The sequence below is a fragment of the Oryctolagus cuniculus genome, chromosome 19, assembly GCF_051225735.1.
Source record: "Oryctolagus cuniculus isolate XC-2025 breed Fujian yellow rabbit chromosome 19, ASM5122573v1, whole genome shotgun sequence".
NCBI lineage: Eukaryota > Metazoa > Chordata > Mammalia > Lagomorpha > Leporidae > Oryctolagus > Oryctolagus cuniculus.
The window spans coordinates 68,318,008-68,343,659 of NC_142885.1; the positions used below are offsets into that span (position 1 = coordinate 68,318,008).

Here is a 25,652-nt window from a genome sequence, read left to right on the forward strand (position 1 = left end):
AAAAAAAAAAAAGCCGGCACCGCCGCTCACTAGGCTAATGCTCTGCCTGTGGTGCCGGCACACCGGGTTCTAGTCCCGGTCAGGGCGCCGGATTCTGTCCTGGTTGCTCCTCTTCCTGTCCAGCTTTCTGCTGTGGCCCGGGAGTGCAGTGGAGGATGGCCCAAGTGCTTGGGCCCTGCACCCCATGGCAGACCAGGAGAAGCACCTGGCTCCTGGCCGGCCACAGCAGCCACTGGAGGGTGAACCAACGGCAAAGGAAGACCTTTCTCTCTGTCTCTCTCTCTCACTATCCACTCTGCCTGTCAAAAGTAAAAAAAATAAAAAATATATATAAAAAATTTTTTAATAAGGCCCGGCTCTTTCATTGTGAGCTGCGGGGTCTCGGGCTTGCTTCAAAGGAACCCGAAGCACCCATTGCAAAGCGCTTCCAACGGTGCCTGGCACAGAGGAAGCGCGACCTCAGTGAAAATTAAATCGCCAGGATCCTCTGCACCCCTGTCTCGCTGGGACAGGTCAGCGGAGACCAGGCGAGGGCGCCGCGCAGGCTGGGCTGGAGCTTCCGCGCATGCTCGCGGAGCGTGCGCGTGGGCGGCGTGCGGACTCGGATGCCCTCAGCGCCTCCCTTCGAGAACTACGTTACCCACAATGCATCACACTCGCCCGTCCACGCGCCTCGTCCCTACGACGGACAGCTGGCCCAGCCAATAGCGTGAGGACTACATTTCGCACACGCCCTCCCGTGAGCTAGCCCACGCAAATCTCGCTCAGCGTGTCGGGTTGGGGCACGGCGGCTCTCGTCACTGACGTCCGAGGCGATCCGTCTTCCGAGGACCGCGGGCGTGGGGCTTCTCTCCGCTCCAGGCCTGCCGTTGGTGAGTGTGGGCGCGAGAATGTCAGGTAGCGGGTGCTCCGCGTCGGACCCCGCTCACCTCCCTCCACCTGCGGGCTTGAGACGGGGGGCGGGCCGGCCGGCGGGCCCCAGGCCCAGAAGTTGGAGGGGCTGTGGTGACTATCCCCTCAGAAATACGGGGCCGCGCGCGCGCGGAGCTCGGGGGTCAGGGCTCAAGTCGGGATGGAGTCTGCGACCTGGGTGGCTGGAGGGACCCCAGTTTTCACCAGAGCCCTTAAGGGCCCGGGACCCCCACAGTGAGCAGCGTGCGCGGCCCAGCGGGCCCTGCGCTCAGTCCTTTCCAAGCATCCTGCGTGCAGGCCGCGTTGCCGCCTCGTTTTCAGAGTCCCTTAGCTTAGCCGGGGCCTGAGCAAAGCGGGGTTGGTTCCCCGCTGCCGGCGGGCGTGGCTGGCCCTGCAGCCGCAGAGGGCTTTCCCTGCCTCCCTGCACGTGATTCTTTGTCTCTCCACACAGGCTGGACAAGGTCCTGGCCAGGGTCCGGCAGAGGAGCGAGCCGCCCCTCCCCCCAACGATGGCGACCGCATCCAGTGCGCTCCCTGCCTCGCCCCTGGGGCAGGACCTGGAGCAGGAGGAGATCCTGATTGTGAAGGTGGAGGAGGACTTCTCCTGGGAAGAGGAGCCCTCCCTGGAGACCCCAGACCCCAGCCCCGAGACCTTCCGCCAGCTCTTCCGGCTCTTCTGCTACCAGGAGGCCGCGGGGCCCCGCGACGCCCTGCGCCGGCTCTGGGAGCTCTGCTGCCGCTGGCTGCGGCCCGAGCTGCGCTCCAAGGAGCAGATCCTGGAGCTGCTGGTGCTGGAACAGTTCCTGGCGGCGCTGCCGGGCGACATCCAGGCCCGCGTGCGGGAGCAGCAGCCCGGGAGCGGTGAGGAGGCCGTGGTCCTGGTGGAGGGGCTGCAGCGGGAGCCCAGGAGGCGGAGGCCGCGGGTGAGGTGGGGGGCGTTCTGGCCCTGAGGTGAGGAAGGTGGGCCCCCCCCCAGCTGAGGTCTGGGAGTGGAGGCTGCCTGGGCCCTGGAGCCTCAGCCAGTTCTGGTTGTTGGGAGCACCGGGGGCTGCTGGGAGTCTGAAGAGTGCACCTAAGTGTTCCTCACCCGGGTCCCTGGTGTGCACCCTCGGATTAACCCTACACTGCCGCACTAGCGCTCTCTCTCTCTCTTTTTTTTTTTCTAATATTTACTTATTTATTTGACAGGCAGAGTGACAGAGACAGACACAGAGAGAGCTCTTTCACCCGCTGGTTAAATCCCCAAATGGCCACAGTGGCCAGGGTTGGACCAGGCTGAAGCCACCCAAGTCTCCCATGTGGGTGGCAGGGGTCAAACACTTGGGCCATCTTTGGTTGCTTTCCCTGGTGCATTCGCAGGGATCTAGCTTGGGAGCGGGCAGCCGGAGCTTGGAGCAGCACTCAAACAGGATGCAGGTGTGACAGGCAGCAGCTTCACCTGCCGCGGCACAAGGCCGGCCTCCCCCTGCTGGCCTCCCCCTGCCGCAGCACAAGACCGGCTTCCCCCCGTTGCAGCACAAGGCCGGCCTCCCTCTGCACACCAGCTCCTGATCAGCAGCTGTGATTGGCTGGCTGATGTCATCTTGGCGTAGCCTGGACGCCGTCTAAGGCTTTGGGAGTTGAACAGTCCTAGGAAGAAAGCCCCAGTGAGAGCCCTCAGCGGTTGCCCAGTTTCTCTAGAGTGGTGGCATCCGAAACAGCAGCTGCCGGCTTCTTAGATTGCAACAGAATTAGGGTGGACGTTTGGCTGGGTGGTTGAAACAGCCCTGAGGACGCCTGCTTTCCGTATCGGAGTGCCTGAGGTTCAGGCTCAGTTCCACTGTCGGCTCCAGCTTCCTGCGGGCAGGAGGTGATGGTGCCACCCACACCGAGTTCCTGACTGCTTGCTTTATTGCGGCACAGACCTGTCTGGAACCAATCTCTCTGTCTCTCTCTGCTTTTCAAATAAGAATTAGGAAAAAAAAAAAAGTTTATGTGGTTCCTCAGCCACACTGGCCACCTTTCAGGGGCTGTGTCATCACATGGCCAGTGGCCACTGTATGGGACAGCACAACTGGAGGCCACGTCCTTCCAGCCAAATGTGGGGAAGCGTGGGACTGTCCCAGGAACTCCTAAGATTAAGAGAGAAGAGTCCTGCCCCTGTTTGCGTCCCTTTCCCAGCGCCCTGCCTGGAGTAGGTGTTTGGCCAATGCTAAGAGGTCACCTTTCTCCCTGGGTTGGTGCCATTGGCCCCACACAGCTGTACTGTTTTTTAATCTTTGTATTAAAATATTTATTTATTATTTGAAAGGCAGAGTTACAAAGAGAGAGAAAGGTAGCTTCTGTCCATTGGTCCACTCCCCCAGGGCTAGGCCAGGAGTGGCAGGGTCCCAAGGCTCAGGTATTCTGCTGCTTTCCCAGGTGTATATGGGATGTCACAGGTGGCTTTACCCACTGGGCCACAGCTCTGGCCCCACGGTGCTGTTCTTTTGAGTCCAGTAGTGTAGACAGATCTCCCAAAACCTAACCACACGTGAGTTCACCGTAGTAAGCAAATCCCGACTCACTTCTCATCCCCTCTGGCCTTGATGTTTGGGGTTCTTGCATTGCCAGGCACAGGGTGATCACTGATCAGGGAGGGGCAGGCCTCACTCTCCAAGAGGACTGTTTACTCCTGGAGACCGAAGCACTGGACGGGAGGAAGTCTATGATGGGTTTCGGGAGCCGGCGGTGTGGCACAGTGGGTTAAACCACTGCCAGTGACACCAGCGTCCCATGTGAGGTCTCGGCTGGTCCACTTCCAGTCCAGCTCCCTGATGATGCTCCTGGGAAAGCAGCAGGTGGTGACCCAAGTGCCTGGGCCCCTGCACCCACATGGGAGACCCAGATGGAGCTCCAGGCTCCTGGCTTTGGCCTGGCCCAGCTCTAGATGTTGCAAACAGTAGATGGAAGATCTCTCTCTCTCTCTCTCTTTCTGACTCAATTTGTCTTTCAAATAAATAAATAAATCTTTAAAAAAATATGGGAGGGGGTCCCCAGTGCTGGTTTTGCAGTCCCGGGGGGTTCATGGTACTGTGAAAGAGTTCAGTTCTGAGTCCCTGGTTCATCCAGCTCACCCTTCCTGGATCAGCAGAGAGCAACCAGCACGTGTGTAGGTAGGTAATTCCAGAAAACCCAGCAAAGGCAGTAGTAGGCACGTCTGAAATGAAACAGCGCTGATTCCAGGCCTTCCTGACTCAGTTGTTTGGGAGAGCCCAGACACAGCGTCCTGTGACAAGGAGAGACGGGTAGGGAGTCCCTGGGCTGGGAAACTGGGCAGCTGGAGGGAGCGCCGTGTGACAGGCAGGCAGAGGGAACGAGCCTGTAGCTAGAGCCCCAGAAGTGGGAAGCTGGCCCCACGTGCTTGGGGTGAGGTATTGGGGACTACGGTGAGGGGGTTCCCTCTGCGCTTCTGGAAACCTGGTGGACCGATCTCTGTGCAGGACCCTGAGATGCTTTCTGACGACACAGTGCCTCTTGGGCCAGGGGGACAATGCTTCAAACACCAGGCAGAGGCTCGGCCAGAGGCGCCTGCCCCAGAGGAGGGGGCTGGTTCTCGCAGCCATCAGCCCCCAGCTCAGCTGAGCCACAGACCTGAAGAGAGTCCCCTGCTGTGGCCAAAAAAGGGTGAGTAGCTGCCCACTAGGGGTGGGGCTGAGGGACACGCAAGTGCTGCAGGAGACAGCGCTGGCGCCTGGGTGTGGGGTGCACAGCTGCTGGGGTAGCCGTGCAGTCCTCACTGACTGCCCCTTCCCAGGCCCCGCGGCACCCCGGGATCAGGAAACGGTGTCTGCTTCAGCCTCCTCAGCCTCGGCTCTCCTTCCAGCCTGGTCCCAGGTGAGCGTGGTCCACTGGACTGTGGCGTTGCTGGGTCTGCACTGCCCCCTGCGCCACACTCCCTTGTTAGGCCTGGGCTTGGCACGCCAAGGGCTCCTCACTGGTTCCCACTCTGTGCAACCCTGGCCTCCTGGGACCTCTTGGCATCTCCCCAACTGCCCCCTCAGCGTTACGCAGCATCCCTGCAGATTCTGGGTCCAGCAGTGAGACAGGCAGTAAGCTCAGCTCTGGCTGGGTGCTAGTCTCTCGGACTCTGGGTGCAGTGCACGGGCAGGTTCCGCCACGCCCCGTCCGGAGCAGGCGTCTGCTTCTTGCTTTTAAACAGCAGCTCTCCTGGGTGTGAGTCCCATACCTACGGTGCCCCTGTTCCAGGTGTAGGTTCTGCCTTGTGTGTGTGTGGCTTGTGTCAGCATCACCACAGCTTTAGAACATTCTCTTCTCTTCCCTGGGCTCCCCAGACCCCCTGGCAGCCCCCCACGTCCTCCCGTTGCTAGGCAGCCCTTACTTCCTGTCTGCGGAGCTGCCTGCTCCAGACATTGTTTGCTTGTGTTCTCACTGTGCTCCAGGTCAGCCTGGTGCCAGATGTGGAAGCCAGTGGCCTGGAGGTGTCCTGAGGCAGTTGCCCCATTTGGGTCCCAGGGCCCCTAACTTGTCTGCCTGTGGAGTGCTGGCCCCAGGGTCGTGGGGTGGGTGGTGGCCGCTGTGTGCAGTGAGTCCGTCCCCAGCCCTGTGGTCCTGGGACAGTGCCGCAGCAATGGCATTAAATTGAAGCTGTGGCTCGGGAGGCAGGTGGGCGGCAGTGTCTGTCATGGCAGCTCCTGGGGACCAGGTGGGGTGGGAGACAGCAGGCCGTGCCGTAGTGTTAAGGTTGGAGTGGACAGGGCCCAGCCTGCAGGAAGTGAGCAGGAGCATTGGCTCAGGGTGACAAGGGGGCTCCTTTTGAGCCTAAGAGGGGTACATTCCAGCAGGTGCCTGGAACCTTGAAGGATGTGGCTGCGTACCTGTCCCAGGACGAGCAGGGACGCCTGGACTCAGCTCGGCGTGACCACAGCTGGGACATGCTGCCAGAGAGTGAGGGTAACAGCAGGGGGACCTTGTTCTCTGGGAACGTACAGCCCGCGCCCTGGGGGTGGCTCACGGGCCCAGTGGGTCTGCTCGGTAGCCCTCTGACTGTAACCTGCAAGGCCACAGCAGCTCGTGGGCTCAGTGTCCCGACTGCAGAGGGCAGTGAGGCCCCTCTCCCATGCCCCATGCAGATGTCCAGAGCTGTCCTGGGGTCCTTGTGTTGTGCTCCTGCCGCCACACGGTCCGGCTTCACCTCGTCTCCCGTTTTGCCTTTGCCCTCATCTCGGCAGCTGCTTCTGCAAGGCCGGGCAGTCCTGCCTGTGCTGCACAGAGGCCACTGCTCTTTGTTGTGTGTGTGTGTGTGTGTGTGTGTGTTTCCAAGATTTATTTATTTAAGAGTCAGGTTATAGAGAAGGAGAAATCTTCCGTCCACTGATTCACTCCCCAAATGTCCCCAACTGCCTGGGCTGGGCCAGGCTGAACCAGCAGCCGGAGCTTCTGGGTCTTCCACTGGCTGCAGGGGCCCAGGCACGTGGCCATCCTCTGCCTTCCCAGGCGCGTTAACAGAGCTGGATCAGAAATGGAGCAGCCGGGACTTGAATCGGTGTCCGTAAGGGATGCTGGTGTCGCAGGCGTTGCCTTACCTGTGACAAAGCGCCTGTGCAGGTTGATTCTAAGGAATCGTCACGTTACTGTGTAGGCTCACGTGTCCAGAATCTGTGGGGCAGGCCAGCAGGCTGGACTGAGACGGGCTGTGAGATGTGTGTGACAGTCTTGGGGCAGAGGTGCTTCCCTGGGAAACTGGGTTTTGCGCTAAAGGCCTCTGGCTGACTGGGTGCAGCCGCCCGCGGGAAGGGCAGGTGACCTGCTGCGCTGACAGTCAGCTGCTCGTACGTGGCGGTCCTGTCCTACACCATCTTCGTAGCAACATGTAGGCTGCTGTGTGACCACACCGCTGGGCCAAGTTCACCTTGAAATCACCCTCCACACGGTTTCCTTCCATGCTGGTTTTTCATTAAGTGTCTGCTGGGTGCATGAGTCAGTGAACACACCGCTGCTGCCGCTTGGCTGGGCCTCTGCTCATGCTCTTTGGCCCTTGTCTGTCTCCGCGTGTGTGACCGCCCTTGGCCAGGCCACCTCTGCTGTGTCGGCAAAGCCCTGGACCTCCCCAGAGCCTCCCAGCTTCCCTCCCAGGGCGGTGAGCGTCTTGGGCCCTGTTTCCTCGTGTCCTCCCTTCACCGCACCGCTCACCTCCTGCGTTTTGAGCTTTCTCAGAGATTCCTCCCACCCCATTTGTTCTATGGAAAGGGATCGTGCAGTCCTGGAGTTCCAACCCAGCCCACACTCACGGCCGCCCCTCTCTTGTCCTGGGAGGACACCCCAGGCCCAGCCCCTGATTGTCCAGCTGGGGAGACGGGGAGGCCTGGGCTGCCTTCAGCCAAGGTGGTCCCAGGCAGAGCCGGCTCAGATGAGTCCGTGAGAAGGAAATGGAAGTCCCATGTTCGATTCTGTCTCCTGGGAGTTTAGCCCTTGGTGTTCATGTGTGTGAAGTTCAAGTTCAAGGGCCTAGCTCAGGTTGGCAGACCAGATAGTATTTCAGGTCTTAGGAGCCACACAATCTCTGTTGCAACTTCTCAGCCCTATTGTAGGGCGGAAGCAGCCATGAGCAATAGAAAGATAAACAGATGAGGCTGTGTTCTGTTAACATTTTATTACCAGAGTGGGCCTTGGCCTGCAGGCCATGGTTTGCCACCACCTGGCTAAAGAAAAAGCAGGGGGAGGTGATGACCTTAGGAAAGGTTTGGGGCTTCTCATGGACGGAAGGAGGAGAGCCAGACTGCCAGGCTGGGATAGTGTACCTTCTTTATTTCATGCACTCACACGTTTTAAAGATTGATTTGCTGCAGAATGAGAGAGAAATCTTTCTGCTGGTTCACTTCCCAAGTGGCTGCAATGGACTAGACTGGTCCAGGCCAAAGCCAGGAGCCCAGAACTCCATCCAGGTCCACCTGTGTTGTAGCAGGTGTCAAAGTCTTCCTTTCTAAATCTGAATGTCCCACTGTGTGGACAGAGGGTGTTTGTGTGTCTGTTCTTCCATCTGTGGTCACGTGTCCCAGTTTGGCCACAGCCTTGGGACCATCTGTCATTTCTGTGTCTGGTCTACCAGTTGGGAGCAAAGTGCTGTCCCCAGGGGCTGTGCTTTGCGCTCCCCTGAAGCAGGTGATGACGAGCGGCTTTGGTTGCGCTCCCTGTCCCCGTCCAGGGAAGCATCCCTTCCACGAGGGACCTTCTTTGCTTGGGGTTCATTGGTTACTGTTGATTGTAGGGGCTCTTTGTATTGGATAGAAGCCCCGTCACATACCTGCTTTGCCAGTATGTTCTCCCATTCTGTTGGTTGCCTTTTCCCTCTGTGGATGGTGTTTGTGGTTGCACACTTGGCTTCAGTGTAGTGCATTGTGTCTGTCTTGCTGCCTGTGAAGGGTTAGTGTCCAGGTGCAGCTGTGCGGTCCTCCCCAGGGCCATCTTGCTCCCAGAGCACATCTGTCGGTCATCAGGAGTGTGGGGCAGAAGGCTTGCTCCTGGCCTCCAGGGTCCCCACAAGAGAGCCGTCCTGACCCGGCCCTTTTGTTTTTGGAATTAGCTGAAAATCAGAGTTACAGAGAGAAAGGAGGAGACAAAGCAGGAGCAAGAGGGAGGTTGGTTTTCTGTCCATCCATTGATACGGGATGCTGGTGTTGCAGGTGCTGGCCTACCCCTGTGCCCGCTCACCAGTCCTGCCCACACCTCTTGATGCCCGAATGCTGTTCCGTTGTGTGGGTGGGCCGTATTTGTTTATTCATCCACTGGTGGAGATTTGTCTCCACTTTTTGGCTATTCTGAACAATACTGCTATGAACAATCACAAGTTTTTGTTTGAGTGCCTGTTTTCAGTTCTCTTGGCATCTGTGTCTGCGTCATAGGATGAATCTGTGTCTTTTTTTAAAGATTTGTTTGTTTATTTGAGTGGCACAGTTAGAGAGAGAGAGAGAGAGAGAGAGATCTTACATCTGCTGATTCACTCCCCAAATGGCTGCAACAGCCAGGGCTGGACTAGGATGGAGCCAGGAGCTTCATCTGGATCTCCCATGTGAGTGCAGGGTCCCAAGCACTTGGGCCATCTTCCTCTGCTTTCCCAGGCCACAGCAGAGAGCAGGGTTAGAGTAGCTGGGACCTGAACCTGTGTCCAGATGGGATGCTGGTGTCCCAGGTGGCAGCTCAGCCCACTGCACCACAGCGCTGGCCTCTGGAAAATTCTTACAGTAGGCCAGTGGGGTGGTTCTGTCGTCACCCCAGTTGTGCTGATGTGGGGACTGAGCCCTGGTAAGCGCCGAGCCAACACTTAGCTTTGGAAATGCAGGTTTGGAGAGAGGCAAGGGAGGGCCTGGGGACAGCAGTGCCTCCAAGGGACATTGCAAGGCCGATGGAAGGTTCTCCTCCTCCTGTCCCCTCCCTGTCTGTCAGCGACTGCCTGCTGCAGGCATGGAGCAGCTCGCAGGGACGCCCTTGACCCTTCTGCCTCACTGTGCTTGTGCCAGACAAGGGAGCAGAGAAGTCGAGTCGTTGACGCTGGTGGCTCCTCGACCAGGATCTTCAGGGGGCTTTGGGCTGCTCCTGAGTACACAGGGGAGGAGGCCCTGTGGGGCAGGACCCCGGGCCTCCAGGTCCTGCTCCCAGCAGGATGGCCACAGCAGAGGTCTCCGACTCACCACTGCTGCCTTGTCCATGGGGGCTGGGTTGGTAGGAAGGTTTCCTGCCCCCACTAGAGGCCGGTTACAGTCCTGTCCCCAGTCATGGCCTGGAGGTCACAGCCCAGACACCAGGGCCATGGCCTAACTTCCCCAGGCCTCAGTGTCATCTGCAGGGTGGGGTCACCACCGACCGTGGGGGCGTGGTGTGGGTATGGTGCGTTCCTCTGTTCAGAACCCCTGGCACTCCCTGATGGGGGTGTCCGTTGTCCTCGTCCCCTGCAGAGTCTCTCAGGGACTGTACTTTCTGTCTCAGGGCTTGCGATCCAAGTGGAGGATGGCCGTGACCCCCAGGAGAAGCCTGTGAGGACAGAGTGGTACCATGTGCTCGCGGAGCGGTGCTGGGGCTCAGCTGGAACTGAGCGGCGGCAGGGCTGCCCCCTACCAGAAAGAGGGGGGCCCCGAGGACCCGACAAGCCGTTCGTGTGCCCCGAATGCGGCAAAGCCTTTGGTAAAACGTCCCACTTGACCAAGCACCAGCGCACGCACACCGGGGAGCGGCCCTACAAGTGCCTGGTCTGCGGGAAGGGCTTCAGCGACCGCTCCAACTTCAGCACACACCAGCGGGTTCACACGGGTGAGAAGCCCTACCCGTGCCCAGAGTGTGGGAAGCGCTTCAGCCAGAGCTCCAGCCTGGTCATCCACCGCAGGACGCACACGGGCGAGCGGCCCTACGTGTGTGCCCAGTGCGGGAAGAGCTTCAACAACAGCTCCCACTTCAGCGCCCACCGCAGGACGCACACGGGCGAGAAGCCCTACACGTGCTCCGCCTGCGGCAGGGGCTTCCGCCGAGGCACGGACCTCCACAAACACCAGCGGACGCACTCTGCGGACAGCTCTGCCCCCGGGCCCCCGGAGCCTCCAGGGGCCAAAGCCTGACGCCTAAGGATGTGCTCCCCTCTGGGCACTTTTCGGAAGTTCTCAGCCATGGGATTCGTGAAGCTGCCAGGGTCACTTCTGTCCCTGAGCTGGAGCTGGAGCATCTCCAGGCTGGCTGCCACTGCCGTGGGCAGCACAAGGATGTGGTGGGGCGTCTTGGGTGCCTGAGGCAGGGAGGAAGCCTGGCCCTGAGCTCCAGAGCTGCGGTTAGGGCAGCAGGCACAGGGGCTCTGCCGGTGGGAACCTGCTCTCGCCCTTGAGGCCACGAGCCCAGGGCCAGGCGGAGCCCCACACAGCGCCCATCGCCTGCCTGCCCAGCTTGCGGGGCTGGAGGCGCTGCCTGGCTGCGGCCTCTGCTCCCACCCCTGCCTCCGTCACCACGGCCCTCCCCTTGCCATGCTGCCACTCTGCTTGTCCTACCGCTGTAAGGACGCCAGTCATTGGATTAGGAACCCTGCACCGCGGAGACCTCATCGTAACTGATTCTGTCTCAGAAGACCTTGCTCGCAGGCCACGTTCTGAGGTTCGGTGGCTGCGAGTCACGGGGGAGGACACGCTCAGCCCGCTCTGGGGAGGCCTTGGTGGCTGCCAGCATTTCCCGACCCCTCCCCCACCCAGCCTTCCTGTTCAGAAATAGCTCTGTCGGGCCAGTGCTGTGGTGCAGTGGATTAAGCTTGTGGCACAGGATCCCAGGTGGGCGCTGGTTCGTGTCCTGGCTGCTCCTCTTCTGATCCAGCTCTCTGCTAATGACTGGGAAAGTGGAAGACGGCCCAAGTGCTTGGGCCCCTGCACCCAGGTGGGAGACCTGAAGAAGCTCCTGGCTCCTGGCTTCAGACTGACCTAGCTCTGGCCATTGTGGCCAAATGGGAAGTGAACCAGTGGATGGAAGACCTCTCTCTGTGACTTTACCTCTCAAGTAAAAAAATAAAAATTTAAAAGTAACCTTGCAGAGGTGCGGCTTTTCCAGGACTGCAGCCGTGTTAATCAGCCAGCTTCCCCAGGATCTTGTCTTCCCACTCACCCTTGCTGTCGAGGGGGCCTCGGAATCTGGCACTTGCCACAGGCCCTCAGTGGTTCTTTTCAGCGTGTGGCTTTCTCTGGTTGCCACACTTTGTCTGAGGCGAGGACTCCACCTTCAGGCTTCCGCCTGGCCTGTCCACAGTCCATCAGGTAGGTGGCTGGGGGGCAGCACAAAGTTGTTGGTGGGTTTAGTCGTCACTGAAGTCACAGGCCAGCTGCTACCGGTTCAAGAACATCACATCCAGGCCATGTCGCCTGGGCCTTCGTAGCAGCCTGTGACACTCCGTTCCATTGCCACCCAGGCTCCGTTTGCCTAATAAACAGTGTCACTCCTGATCTGCTTGTCCTGGCCCCTGAGTACGCAGCCCCCTGTGCCCCGCAGAGTGCAGCCACCTGGCCTCAGCACAGCTCTCACTTTCCACACTGGCTGTGGGAGCGCTCGTGGGGCATGTGGAACCCAGCCACATGTGGCCAAGCCACGCTCTCGTGGCCAGCCAAGAGCCCACCCACCTCCCCCTCCCCCGACCGGGGCTGCAGGAGCTGCATGTGGAGCGGCCTGGTTGGCTCCTGCCACAGAGCTGTCCCCTGCTTAGCCATGCCAGGCTAGGGGGCTCCTCCCATGGGCCCTGTGCTCACACCTCCATGCTTTGTGCCCAGCGGCTCGGTGGGTCCTCAGGTGCTGCTGCTCCTCTCCCCCGCGAGGCTGCCATCATTCCCTCAGCTGATGTGGAGGGTGCAGGGTGCAGGCGCCATGGGCTGTGATGTCATCCTGAGTAGTTCGGTGATGCAGGTGTCATGGTTATTTTATAGGCGGATGGGGGAACTGAGGCACTGGGAGTGATGAGCACCTCGCCTGGGTGGCAGAGCTGGCTTGGGACTCAGGTTGCCTTGAAGACACTGATTGACAGGCAGAGGTGAACTTGGAACACAGTTTATTTTTTGTTTGTGAAACATTCTAAATGAACTTTGTAGCACTGAAAGGGGCAGAAATGGGAGAAAATAGGGTTACAGGAAAAAAAAAAAAGTTGCTGGAGTGGAGGCTGCACTGCCCAACAAAGCCTTGCCCCAAGCCACACGTGGCCAGGCCTGGAGAGGGCAAGGCAGGCCCCTGTGGCCTTGGTGAGGTTGGTCTGGCATTTGTCCTCTAAGGAAAACACGCTTCCCTGTTGGTCGTGGGGCTGGCACTGGGATCTCCAGGGCCAGATGAAGGGGGTACTGGAGAGGAGTCATGGCCCCACTCTTGGCCACGTTTGGCTGGGGTTGGTTTGATGTTGCTGCTGGCGGAGGCTGGGCGGGCCTATCTTGCATGGCAGGACTTGGTGCAGAGACCCCTGCCCAGCCTTGGCATGGCAGCCAGTAGCGCCCCAGCTGAACACGGGAACATCTGGCCCAGTGCTGAGTGCCCCGTTGTGCTGCATGAGCCCATGGTATGTGGAGCCCTTGGTGTGTAGAGTCCATGGTGTGTAGGGCCCATGGTGTGTAGGAGCCCATGGTGTGTAGGGCCCGTGGTGTGTAGGGCCCGTGGTGTGTAGGGCCCGTGGTGTGTGGAGCCCGTGGTGTGTAGGAGCCCGTGGTGTGTAGGGCCCGTGGTGTGTAGGGCCCGTGGTGTGTAGGAGCCCGTGGTGTGTAGGGCCCTGTGGTGTGTAGGGCCCGTGGTGTGTAGGGCCCGTGGTGTGTAGGGCCCGTGGTGTGTAGAGCCCTGTGGTGTGTAGGGCCCGTGGTGTGTAGGGCCCGTGGTGTGTAGAGCCCTGTGGTGTGTAGGGCCCGTGGTGTGTAGGGCCCGTGGTGTGTAGAGCCCTGTGGTGTGTAGGGCCCGTGGTGTGTAGGGCCCGTGGTGTGTAGAGCCCTGTGGTGTGTAGGGCCCGTGGTGTGTAGGGCCCGTGGTGTGTAGAGCCCTGTGGTGTGTAGGGCCCGTGGTGTGTAGGGCCCGTGGTGTGTAGGGCCCGTGGTGTGTAGAGCCCTGTGGTGTGTAGGGCCCGTGGTGTGTAGGAGCCCGTGGTGTGTAGGGCCCGTGGTGTGTAGGGCCCGTGGTGTGTAGGAGCCCGTGGTGTGTAGGGCCCTGTGGTGTGTAGGGCCCGTGGTGTGTAGGGCCCGTGGTGTGTAGGGCCCGTGGTGTGTAGAGCCCTGTGGTGTGTAGGGCCCGTGGTGTGTAGGGCCCGTGGTGTGTAGAGCCCTGTGGTGTGTAGGGCCCGTGGTGTGTAGGGCCCGTGGTGTGTAGGGCCCGTGGTGTGTAGAGCCCTGTGGTGTGTAGGGCCCGTGGTGTGTAGGGCCCGTGGTGTGTAGAGCCCTGTGGTGTGTAGGGCCCGTGGTGTGTAGGGCCCGTGGTGTGTAGGGCCCTGTGGTGTGTAGGGCCCGTGGTGTGTAGGGCCCGTGGTGTGTAGGGCCCTGTGGTGTGTAGGGCCCGTGGTGTGTAGGGCCCGTGGTGTGTAGAGCCCTGTGGTGTGTAGGGCCCGTGGTGTGTAGGGCCCGTGGTGTGTAGAGCCCTGTGGTGTGTAGGGCCTGAGATGACACTGATTGCTCTGCTCTCCCCACGGGGCAGGGGGGCGGGAGGCAGCATCCTGGAGACTGGTGGCAAGAGAATGCAGGTGCCTCAGGCCAGGGCTCCTGCCTGTTGGGACACGCACGCCTGGGGGCAGGAGGCTGGAGGATCGAGCTCCAGGGTAACGGGCCTGAGGGGCCTCGGCCTGGGGAGCCAGCGGCCCCTCTCCCTGGTTATCTGGTTAGTGACAAGGTGTGAGTGTTCACAGCTGGGAGGCCCTGTCACCGGTGTGCCTTTGTACTTGGGTTAAAAGAAGAAAACCAAGGAGCAGGCAATTTCCGCTGCCGCCTCCATTTCAAGCAGCCCTCGGTGTGCACGTGCGCAGCCTCACTGAGAACACAGAGGAGCAGGGCCCCGGAACCAGAGCATCAGGCTGAGGAGGGCGCTCAGCTTCCCTGAGAGAAAGACCTTGTGCGACAGAAGGAACAGGCGCCCGTCACAGCAAAGGGGAGGGAGTGGACAAAGGAGGAGAGGCCCCGTGGTCCCAGCACCAGCAGCCACCTCGTCCTCTCCGTCCTGTCTGGTAGGAGATCAGTGCCATTTTGCTCCAGGGTTGTAGTTGTGCTTTGCGTATACATCTCTGTTTGCATCTTTGCTCTAAGTGCAGGCAGTGTCACGCCTGAATTCTAACGGAGGGCTGAGTGACAGGCCAAGTGAGGGTCCCTGCCCCACTGAGGTACCCGCTGATGCAGGCGTGTGGACAGAGGGTGGACCAGGCCTGGTTCCATGGAAAGACTGCCTACTTTCTTCTCAGACCCCGGTACCACATCCATCTATGGTTGACCCAGAGGAGGCACCAGTGCCTCCCTGGCTGTCCCTGGCCCTAGAGGGTCTCCCAGGGCCCTGGGACGTCCCCCTGGGGGTGTGGCCTGAGCGCTCTGTACCTCAGGCCAGAGTTTCACATGTTGTTTCCTGCCAGTTCCCGATCCAGCTGAGTCTTCAGGGGCCTGGGCCTTCTGCCCGTGGCAGCCGTCGCTGGCAGGCGGCCCAGGCTGAGCCGCCCCCTTCCGGAATGCCCTGAGCTGCTGGAGAAGCTGACTCTTCCCGGTGCAGGCCCTGTGATGGGGTAAACCCAGGTGCTTTCAGCTCCCATTAAATAAGGGAGTGACTGAGGCACGGCTGCGGGGCTGTGCTCGGGAACCGGGGAGGGGTGTGTGTGTGTGCCTGCCTGATGCTCCTGGCTTCCCACCCTGCTCAGCTCAGTGGGTGCAGCAAGACCTTGTCACGTGGGGGCCCGAACACTCTCACCTCCCACCCAAGAGGAAAGGCAACCCCACCATCCACCTTCCTGATTCCACTTCCAAATTTGGGTTTAAGCTGGTTACAGATCTGATTGAGGGGCCAGTGTGTGGCATAGCAAGTTAAGCTGCTGCTTGCGACGCTGGCATTCCATGTAGGAGCGCTGATTTGAGACCTGTGCCCCACTTCTGATACAGCTTTCCGTGTCTAGGAAAGCTGCAGAAGACGGCCCAAGTACTAGGGCCACTGTCACCCACGTGGGAGACCAGGAAGGATTTCCTGGCTCCTGGCTTTGGCCTGGCCATTGCTGCTATTTGGGGAATGAACCAATGAGTGCAATATCTCTCTCTGCCTCTCCTTCTCGTCTGTTGTTCTTTCAAAAAATAAACTGTTGCCTTTCAAAAAATAAATAAATTGATGGATAATTCTAGAAAGGAATATAAAGACCAAACATGATTTCAGCTACCCAATGATGTGGGGCAGTCAGCACCCAGTCAGCACGGGAGGGGATATTCCAGAGGTCCCACAGCCTGGACCATCCAGACAGCTGCCGCCTGCTCATACTTCTGTGTGCTGCCTCGACTTACTGGGGGCAGGAACTAAGAATCCCCCCCTTTCGCAATGGCACAGTGATTTGCAGCAGGTCCCCACGGGGTAAGAGAAAGCAGCAGCCTGGATCATTTGATCGCATAGCAGGTGCTCAGTGTGCCTGCCGCTGGGAGCTGGAGCTTGCCTGGCGTACCACAGCCCCGACCGCCAGGAGATGCTGAGAGCGGCCCTGGGTAGTCACGTGCCTGCAGCGTGGCAGAGGCTTCCCACGGGAGGCCTGCTGGACACTCCTCAGCCCGCACCCTCGTGCTTTTCCTGTAATGACCCCCCCCCCACTAGGGGAGGAGCAGACCCTCACGCTCCCCAGAGGAGCCACAGGCTTTGCCGTGCTGCAGGTGTTGTGATCCTTCTCTGCCGGGCCCAGACCTGGGCACCCTCCTTCACCCAGGCCTCTCCTCACTGCCTGGCAGCCCTCCCCTCCACCCACCCTGCTCCTCCTCTCAGTAGCAGGAGAGCTGCTTTTCAGAGAGAAGGGGGACTGAGCCCTCCTCAGGAGTGGGCTAGGGTAGCCTCGAGGGTGTCCTGCGGCCAGGCCCCACCTCTTGGACCAGTGCCGCCCTCTCTAGGGTGCAAGACCTAGAGCCAGGTGGGCAGAGAGGGAACATTCCACAGTAGCAGGACGCCCCTGGTTACCTGAGCCCCTGGGAGGAAGGAGATGCCCTGTCCGCAGGGCCCTGCTGGTCTCCCAGAGCTGCCGTCTCCTCCTCCTCCTCCTCCTCGCTGTCAGACGAGCTGTGGCTGGAGCTGGGGAGGAGAGGACATGAGTTTACTAGATGTGCCTCAGCCACCAGCCGGGCCCAGCTGCCACCAGACTTGAGCCACCCTGGTATCCCAGGGCAGGGAGCGTGGCAGGCGCCAAAACCAAAGGGCTTTGGGACTTCCTGCCAAGTGGTGGAGCAGGGTGTAGAGTGATGGCATCAGTCTACACGAAGTTTCCATAGAGCTCGGCCTGAGAGCGTCTGCCCTCTGCGTCCCTCCCCACAGGTGACCAAGTGAGGCCCAGGTCATGACCCCATAATGCCCCAGGCTTTCACAAGGCCTTTTCTTCCCAGGAGGCACTGCGGGATGCCTCCTGAGGCCAGCCGGCAAGTGCCAGGCGGTCACTGCTCCCTGCACCTTTCTGGGGACCGGGGGTGGCCTGCTGGCTCCGTCTGCCGCAGATCGATGAAGATGGTAGGAGGCTCCATCTTCAGCCTCATGCCCTCGGCTGCCTTCTGGCCCGGCTCAGCCTGGAAGCCTGGCTTTGTCAGAGCACACCTGAGAAATTAAGTGAGTACATTAAGCTATTCCCTCACACCGGCCACACTTCAAGGGTCCAGTGCAGGTCTGGCCATGTCTGCTGGGTACTGCTGGTTGCCAGGCACAGAAACGCACTCCCAGCTAGCTCAGTGTAAAGGGGACTTCATTGGCTCAGATTCTAGAAGACAGTGGAGCCACTGAAGCGCAGGAAGTGCAGGGGTCCACCGGGCCCCACCTCCACCCCTCCTCACTGCAGCGCCTCTTTCCTACAGCCCCTCCACCCCTGCAGAGACTGCAGAGTCCCAAGGAAGGCTCTGATTGGGCGGACTGAATCACAAGCCCAGGGTTGGACCAATCAGCGGTGTCCAGAGGGGCAGGGTCATGTGGTAACCCTTCTGCTCCCAGGGAGGCCCTGGGGATAGGATTTTGGGCAAGATCCGGTGCTTTGGGGCTGGAGTTCTAGCCCTGGTTTTTAGGGCTGAGGAGAGTCAGAGCCTCTGGGCTTCAGTTCTCCCTTCTATAAGCTGGGGGATAATAGGACCGTCTGCCTGCAAGAGAGACCCAGTGAGAAATGCACACCAGGCAGCTGACCCACAGCAGCCCGAGGTGCTCGACCACTGACGGGTCCCAGACAGCCCGGGCCTCAGCTGGCCAGTCCCACCTGCTTCCAGCCTCCTGCTCCTCGACTTCCTGGGGAGTGTGGGCAGGCACCCTCCGGGCAGAGGTGGAGGCTGTGGCCTGGCAGGCACTCAGCAGGGCCAGCTGCTCCATGAGCTCGTCCTCGTCTCTCCACACCGTGTGCCCTGGGGGTCACCAGAGAGGAGGCTGCTAAGTGGGCACTCAGCGCTCTACTGACCCAGACTCTTGAGCCTCAGGACCCCCTGGGTTTCCTCGTGGGCTCACTCGCACCCTTGCCCCAGCCCTCTCGACTCAGCCCTCGATAGGGACTTGGGCTCGGGCTCTGCAGGGCTGAGGGAGCGGCAGGCATCTTTGTGAGCAGGAGCCACCTCCTCCCTGCCGGGAGCCACTCTGCACAGTAAGTCCTGAGCCCCTTCAAGGGGCTCATCTCAGGCTTTCCGGCTGCTTCCATGCGCTGAGCCGTGTCTTTCCACACTCCAGGTGTCTCGTGGCGACCCCTGCTGCCCTGCGCTGCACAGCATCCTGGGGGACTGACTCAGCTCACTGCTTCTGAGCTGGACGGTTTCCCCGTGCTCACAGCTTTAGGCAACGATGCTTCAGGTAGTCTCGAATACACATTTTTAGCTGCTAGGGTGCGTGTGTGTGCTTAGGGAAGATTTCCCAAGTGGAACAGCTTGAGTCTGGGTTGTATGCCTTTAAAATGGAAAAGATTCTGCCTCACTGCCTCCGTGAAGGGGGTCCACTCCCCACACACCTGCCTTAGGGGAGGGTCTGGCCCTCCACACCTGCTGTGAGGCCTGAGTTAGAAACACAGCTCTGGGGAGCGGCAGAGCCCCTGCTCCAGCCCCTGCAAGGCGGCAGTGCAGATGAAATGACATCCTTGACCTCCGTTCAGCAGGGTCATGGGAGCAGCTGTGGAAAGCAGTGTGGGGGCAGGAGAGGGAGGAAAGCCAAGGAGGCAGGGGCCACGCGTGTGTTCAGCGAGTGAAGTCTGTCAAGGACTGGCAGCAGGTGTGTGCACCTGTGTCCAGACAGCGAGGGGTCGAGCAGGCAGAGAGCAAATGTGTGGCGTGGCCGCAGGGCTGGTCAGCCCCACCCCGTGGCCCTGCGTCAGGGAGGCCCTGGAGGGAGCGACTCCTGAGGATTCCCGGTCAGACCTTGGTGTCGGAAGAGGTCAGCCGCCCACCATGCCGTTCCAGGTATGCGGTTTCCCTGGGTGTCCTCTGGCCCTGCCAGGCTCTGGAGGACGTAATCCAAATCCCACTCTTCCAGTTGCTGAAAGAACGAGAGCAGCGGTTACAGGGCTGTGGCAGGGAGGCCCACGTGCCTGTGGTCCCCGCAGCGGGGACCGGGGGGGGGGGGCACCAGTCAAGGCTCAGGTGCCTGCCCTCACCACAGATAACAGACTGAGCCTATCACAAAGGTGGACCTGTGTTTCTTGCCACCTCTTTCCTACGCCTCCTTTGGGTAATACCTTTGTTTGTAGTGCAGAGATGTTTGACCGGAAAGAAACCCATGTCATTACAAAAACTGTTCAGGTTCCGACAAGCACAGACTCTTTGGGGGTTAAAACATCCTGCTCTTTTAAGAAACAAGTTGTGCGGGCCAGCACTGTGGCACAGTGGGCTAAGCCTCCACCTGCAGTGCTGGCATCCCATATGGATGCCTGTTCGAGTCCCAGCTGCTCCTCTTCGATCCAGCTCTCTGCTGTGGCCTGGGAAAGCAGTAGAGGATGGCCCGAGTCCTTGGGCCCCTGCACCCGCGTGGGAGACCCGGAGGAAGCTCCAGGCTCCTGCCTTCGTATCAGCTGAACCAGCAGATGGAAGATTTTTCTGTCTCTCCTTCTCTCTGTTGCTCTACCTCTCAAATAAGCAAACAAAATCTTGAAAATAAAAAGTTGTTCAGGGCCAGCACAGCAGGTTAGGCCGCCGCCTGTGATGCTAGAATCCCATATGGACGCCGGTTTGTGTCCCTGCTGCTCTACTTCTGATCCAAGTCCCTGCTAATGTGCCTGGGAAAGCAGTAGAAGGTGGCCCAAGCGCTTGGGCCCCTGCCACCCATGTGGGAGAATAGAAGCTCCTAGCTCCTGGCTTTGGCCTGGCCCAGCCTGGGCTGTTGTGGCCACCTGGGGAGTGAACCAGTGGATGGAAGATAATCTCTGTCTGTGTATGTCTCTCTCTTTCTGTAACTTTATCAAATAAGTAAATCTTAAAAAAAGAAAAAAAGAAGCAAGTTGTCCTGGGCAGGAGCTCAGGCTGGAGGGTGTGATGAGGGAGGGAGGAGTTATTCAAGAGGGAGTGTTTGTTATGTGTGACCTTTGTCTGCAGCCCTGGGGTGAGGAAAAATCCAAGTTGTCAGGGCTGAGCAGAACTGAAAGAACGGTTTAGTTAAACAGTAAATTAAGAGACTCTGTGGGGACCTCAGTGCCAGTTCTCTGTAGATTGTTAAGAAAAATTACCCAAGGGGTAGCACTGTGGCACAGAGTTAAGCTGCCACTTGTGACGCTGGTATCATATCGGGGTGCTGGTTCAAGCCCCAGATGCCCCACTTCCAATTCAGCTCCCTGTTAATGTGCCTGCGGAGGCGGAGGAAGATGGGCCCCTGCCACCTCTGTGGGAGATCAAGGATGGAGTTCCAGACTCCTGGCTTTGGCCTGGTCCAAACCTGGGTGTTGCTTCCTTTTGGGGAATGAGCCAGTGGGTGGAAGATTCTTCTGTCTCTTCCTTTCTCTGTCACCGTGCCTTTCAAATAAATAAACTACGCCTTTAAAAATGACTTCCAAGTAAATGAATCTTTTTTGAAAAAGGAACCTGAAATGTGTCCATAGGACTCAGGGTGGAATGGGGTTCCGGGAGACGCTGCCTGCCCAGGGAGGGTACCTTGGTTTACACATCTGAGCGGGCCCACCTGTTTCACCTGTGACCTGGGTGAGGGCTTCTCTCTGTCCTGGCCAGAAAGGCAGCAGTCCCCCACACGGACAGAATGCAAATCTCTCCTGACCTCGGCACACTGGCTGCTTCTCTCACTGACACGCTAAAGCCAGCATGAGCAGGTGGTCCGAGCTGGGCCAGGATGAGGCTTTCCCCGGTTGCCCGTGTTTATCAGCATGTGCTTGGGACTGGTCTCCTGTTTTCTCTCTTTTTTTTTTTTTTTTTTTTGACAGGCAGAGTGGAGAGTGAGAGAGAGAGACAGAGAGAAAGGTCTTCCTTTGCCGTTGGTTCACCCTCCAATGGCCGCCGCGGCCGGCGCACCACGCTGATCCGAAGGCAGGAGCCAGGTGCTTCTCCTGGTCTCCCATGGGGTGCAGGGCCCAAGCACTTGGGCCATCCTCCACTGCACTCCCGGGCCACAGCAGAGAGCTGGCCTGGAAGAGGGGCAACCGGGACAGAATCCGGCGCCCCGACCGGGACTAGAACCCGGTGTGCTGGCGCCGCAAGGCGGAGGATTAGCCTAGTGAGCCGTGGCGCCGGCCTCCTGTTTTCTCTTAAGGCTGGGATCTGCTCACTCTTCTGCATTCTCATGAACTCTGATTGGAGGATGAGCTCCTTGCTGGGGCCACCCCCACCCCCACTGAGACTGGCTGCTTGCCCTGGTGGACCTGGGACCCTGGGCCTTGGGTCCCAAGCAGGCCAGCTGGTTCCAGCCCCAGTGCACTGGGAAGGCGGCCCTGCTGCAGGCGCAGGTCTGAGGAAGCGGGGCAGCAGGGGGCGCTTACCTGGAGCGAGAGCACCAGCGGTCCTTGCTGATCCCCTACAGGAGGAACCTGTGGCTGGGGACCTGACTTTGCAGCCTGGCAGGGCGCCCCCTTGGCCCAGCTTTGGTCACTGCAGGCCGGGTCCTGGGTGTCCCGGGTCACTTTCTGGAGTATGTCCTCCTCAATCATCTTCCTCCTGGCCCGTCGGAGGGCCCTGCGGCTTGCAGGGTCTGGAGGTGCAGTGCTGGGGGGCTCTGTCTCTCGGCCTCCTTCTTGGAGGGGGAGGGTGGCTTCTCCCTGTGGAGCCCAGAGGGGACTCTGGGACCCTGTGGTGTTCAAAGACTTGCTCCCAAGGTCACCTTCCAGCCTTATGGGGGTCTCTGTGGCTGTCCTGGGAAGACAGCTGATCTCACCATGGCTCGCAAAAGGTGGGCTGGGGCCCCTTCCTTTCCCAGCGGCTGAATCCTCCATCCGTGTTGTCCATCCACTCCCAGGCTGCGTGGCCAGTTCCACAGGCACCAGAAGCTGCTATCGAGGAAACAGACAGCCTCAGCTCACATCCTCAAAACAAGTACATTAGGGCTTTTTTGTTTTCATGCTCCGATAAACACATAACGTAAAAATGTCCATTGTATGCTAAGTGCACAATTCAGTGACTCTGACACAGCCAACGCCACTATTTCCAAAATGTGATTCATTCCTCCAAACAGAAACTGCTTGTCAGCAGCCCCTCCCCAGCACAAATTAAAGAAAACAGAAAAGCTGCACACAAGAGTGGCCAGAGTGAGCTGCAGGAATGAAGACCGTGAAATGGCCCTGTGGGCATCGTTCTGCCTGGCCCAGCGCAGGCTTCTTGTTGCCCTGGGGTTATTTCAGATCTGCTCACAGGCCTGGCTGGGCCAGTGAGTGATGGGGAGTTGATTGGTTCCCAGCCCCAAGCACCTGCTTAGCTGTGCTGGGCAGATGTGAGCTGAGGGAAGGCCCCCAGCCCCCCACCTTGGCAGGAGGCTACAGTGCTATGGTTTTTCCACAGCAAACAGGAGACTTCCCCACAACACATCTAGGAGAGCTGACCGGGTCTGACGGGTTGGGGCCTGCCCAGCGATGAAAGCTGATGGCTGGGTTCCATTTCAAAGGCGGCTGTTGGTTGCCAGCATCAAACCATTAACCCTCGATGGAGTTCCTGATCGTCCCTGAGGCCCTGGGAAATGGGGGCACAGGAGATGGGAAACAGCTCTGGGGTGCGGGAGTATGCGGGCATTCGGTAATCAACTTCCTGGCTCATTTGCTTGGGTGTTCATGGGATCAACACCTTCTTCCTTTGGGACTCCTCACGGTAAGTGCCAGCAATGCAGCACACACACAGGGAGCGCCTGCTGCGTGCCAGCCGAGCCAGAGGGGCGGGCATTAGCAACCAGAGAGCTTAGGGCAGGAGGGGCAAGTGGGTGGGCCAGGGGCAAAGTCAAACAGAAAATCAGGTCCCCGGAAGGCAGATGCGTGGCAATTAGGTGTTGGGCTCTGGAGAGGCCAGGTGGTGGTCTGACCCATCTCAGAGTCCCACTGCTGTGTAGGGTCTCCTCCAAGCCCAGGTGATGCCCCAGAACCTCTGCCCGCGGACCTCGGGAGGAGGCCCTTCAGCAAGGCCCCAGGCCCCAGACTCGACGCCACCGGCCCCATCCTCAGCCAGTTCCTCCGAAAGGTCCGGAATCAGGATGCTTTCCTTTCGCTGGAAGACGAACAACTCCTCTTCCCCGCTGTCTGACTGTGGACAAACGAGGGTTCCTGGATTATAGAGCAGAGGCAGAGCCACAGGGCCCCAGTGTCCCCTCCCCACCCGTCCGGCCCAGCCCTGCTGCCGGAGAACCTGGGGAGATCCCATGCCCTCTGCAAGGGCCAAGGACTTAGCAGTGGGTGCAGCTGCACCACCGCATGGCACCTGCCGCTCCTGAGCCCAGCATACAGCAGGCGCTGCATGAGGTGGTAGCCACGTGGTCTCGAGCCATCATTCTTGAACGATTAAATGTGTTTATTTTTTAAAATGCAACCAAACTTTTAAAAATGTTTATTTCTTTGCACCTAATAGAAAAGCACAGTTAGAGCAAGAGAGAGCGATGTCTTCCATTTGCTGGTTCATTCCTCAAATGCCTGCAGCAGCCAGGGCTGGGCCAGGTGCAAGCCAGGAGTCTGGAACTCTGTCCAGACTGGGCAAGGGCCCAGGCACTTAAGCCATCATCTGTTGCCCTCCCATAATGCCCCGGCAGGAAGGTGGATGGGCAGTGGAGCAGGTGGGCCTTGGACGGGCACTTGGATGTGGGACTCGGATGCCGCAAGTGTGGCTTAACCAGATGCGCCATGCCCGCCTCCACTCACTGCTTTTTTGGAGCCTGAGTGACCTCTCTAGAAGGGAAGGGCCTTATGCTGGTCTGCCCACCTAGGAGCGAGAGACTGGGCGCCGAGTGCTGGGGTCACGGTGCCCCTCAGCCTCGCCGTGCCCTGGACAGCCCCTCGAGTCCCAGGAACTGCTGCGTGCGTCTGCAGGTCCCACATAAGATCCAAGCCCAGCTCATTACTTTTCCAGCCCTTGCTCTGTATGCCCACGGCCAGGCCGTGTGCAGAGGAGCCGGTGGTCAGTGTGCCATTGGCGGCAGCGATGTCCAGGCCTACCCTGGTGCTTGTAGCCACTGGTGCTCAGCATCCTCAGGGCCACCCCAGTGACCCAGCCCACGGCTAGGGAACCCCTCGAGGGCTCTCATGAGGCCCTGGGGTGGTCCCCACTCTAGGTGGGAGCCCTGGCCCCATGCTGGCCCAACGGAGAGCTGGGGCCAGCACAGCAGGAGATCAAGCTGACCCGGGTGCAGGTCGGGGGCACCAGTAGGTGTTTCTAGGAAGGAGGAACCCGGAGACACAGCTTGAGACACGGCCCCAGGATTTAAAGTGACCTGAAAACCAAGTCCACGGGTCCGGGGGCAAGCCTGCGGCGCGGATCCCCCCCGGGAGCTGATCCTGCCTCACGCGTGTCCCAGGCCCGGGAGGAAAGCCCTTGCTCACCGAGGAGGAGTCCAGAGAAGGGAGCTGGTCCTTGACGGCCTGGAGGATGGCGTCCCAGGGGGAGCCCGGTGAGGGCGCCAGGTGTCTGTCTGTGGAGGCCATGGGGGCCCAGGCTCACTGACATTCTCTCAGTGTGGTCTCATGGCAGGGGCCCTGCGGAGCGCACGGGGGTGAGGTGCGAGGGGGCGGGGTGGGAGAGCAACACAGACTCCCGGACCTCAGAGCCGGGTGCCATGTGTGCGCCCACCCGTGTGTAACAGGTGGAGGCTGCACAGAGCATCCTGGGCGTGAGTGCACTCTCTACAGGTGGTATAGACATGTAACGATCTGTGTACACGTTGTGTACGTGGACATGCACACGAGGGGCATGCCGTTTCGGAACCGGGGTTCTGCTTGGCAAGTCGGGCGCACAGGCGAGGCCACCACAGGGGTGAGGAGGGCCAGCACCGGCTGCGGTGCGTGGACAAGCGTGGACAAGCGGGACGGGCAGGGGAGGGTGGAGGGGAGGGCACGCCCAGCGGCTCAGAGGAATGGGAAAGGCCCCGACCTGCCTGCGGGGAATCTGCGGTGAGCACGGACCGGAGCCTAAAGCGGGGCGCTCCGGATCCCGGTCCGGTTGCAGGTCCGCTTCTGGGCGGCGGCCCGTTAGCCCCGCCCCCCTGCCGCGAGGCGGCCGGTTGCTGTGGTAACCAGACGCCAACAGACTCGGGAACTGGGGTGGGGGGCGGGATTGTAAATCCTAAAGCTGGGGATCAGGACGGCCTTTTGCCCTTTCTCCTCCCTCTCCCGGCCCGTTCCCCGCGTCCCGCCCAGTTCCCGACACAGCTGCGGGAGGCCCGAGGCCACTCACGTCGGGTCCGCCTCCACTTCCCCTCCCTGCGCGGTCCTGACAGTGTCCGGCGCGTCACTCTGGTTCGCCCCCTCGAGTCGCAGCGCAACTACTGAGGCTGATGGCCGCCTCGGGACTCCCCCCTCGCGGACCCTTGGGTCACTGGACAGCTAACCACGCTCCCCTGCCCCGACGCCCCCACCTTCCCTCAGGACTTGGCGCCGCCTGCCTCTCCTGCAACATGATTGGTTCTCTCCTCAGTGGGGGGCGGGGAAAGGTGGGCTCTCCGTGCTCATTGGC

General features: G+C 59.9%; 2 protein-coding genes across 23 annotated transcripts; one reads left to right on the forward strand and one right to left on the reverse strand.

Moving 5' to 3' along the window:
- Positions 1-707: 707 nt before the first annotated feature.
- Positions 708-11,852, forward strand: ZNF500 (zinc finger protein 500). Of its 9 annotated transcripts, none has more exons than XM_017338208.4 (6): positions 713-872; positions 1,364-1,835; positions 4,374-4,557; positions 4,688-4,767; positions 5,733-5,838; positions 9,874-11,852. In XM_017338208.4, exons 2-6 carry the CDS (start codon positions 1,422-1,424, stop codon positions 10,494-10,496), a joined length of 1,407 nt encoding a protein of 468 aa, XP_017193697.3. In that variant the 5' UTR covers positions 713-872; positions 1,364-1,421; the 3' UTR covers positions 10,497-11,852. The 9 variants fall into 9 exon arrangements, with proteins under 9 accessions (XP_089177470.1, XP_017193697.3, XP_051692133.2 ...); XM_051836173.3 differs by having other exon boundaries at positions 5,736-5,838; XM_008249625.5 differs by having other exon boundaries at positions 715-872; positions 5,733-5,844.
- DNAAF8 (dynein axonemal assembly factor 8) lies at positions 11,267-25,597 on the reverse strand. 14 transcript variants are annotated; one of them, XM_089321322.1, is made up of 9 exons: positions 25,374-25,596; positions 24,524-24,676; positions 23,094-23,233; positions 21,497-22,000; positions 18,939-19,056; positions 17,804-17,945; positions 17,020-17,160; positions 16,537-16,647; positions 12,432-15,111 (listed from the first exon to the last, which is right to left on the reverse strand). In XM_089321322.1, the coding sequence occupies exons 2-9, from the start codon at positions 24,645-24,647 to the stop codon at positions 14,829-14,831; spliced, it is 1,563 nt and encodes a 520-aa protein (XP_089177448.1). In that variant the 5' UTR covers positions 24,648-24,676; positions 25,374-25,596; the 3' UTR covers positions 12,432-14,828. The 14 variants fall into 14 exon arrangements, with proteins under 14 accessions (XP_089177453.1, XP_089177448.1, XP_089177452.1 ...); XM_089321326.1 differs by having other exon boundaries at positions 12,432-12,490; positions 21,497-22,003; XM_051836165.3 differs by having other exon boundaries at positions 21,497-22,003; positions 25,374-25,595.
- Between the last annotated feature and the right edge of the window lie 55 nt (positions 25,598-25,652).

Excerpts from the sequence above, each read along its gene's own strand:
- DNAAF8 (XM_051836165.3), bottom strand. The coding sequence starts at position 24,647 with ATGTCAGTGAGCCTGGGCCCCCATGGCCTCCACAGACAGACACCTGGC. Across the intron at positions 19,057-21,496 it reads CGCTGGTGCTCTCGCTCCAG|CAACTGGAAGAGTGGGATTT; the intron begins GTAAGCGCCCCC and ends TCGTTCTTTCAG. Across the intron at positions 16,648-17,019 it reads CACCCCCGGTCCCCAGAAAG|CTCCAGCCACAGCTCGTCTG; the intron begins GTGCAGGGAGCA and ends TCTCCTCCCCAG.
- ZNF500 (XM_008249625.5), top strand. The coding sequence starts at position 1,422 with ATGGCGACCGCATCCAGTGCGCTCCCTGCCTCGCCCCTGGGGCAGGAC. Across the intron at positions 4,558-4,687 it reads CCTGCTGTGGCCAAAAAAGG|GCCCCGCGGCACCCCGGGAT; the intron begins GTGAGTAGCTGC and ends GCCCCTTCCCAG. Across the intron at positions 4,768-5,732 it reads TCCTTCCAGCCTGGTCCCAG|CAGGTGCCTGGAACCTTGAA; the intron begins GTGAGCGTGGTC and ends GGTACATTCCAG.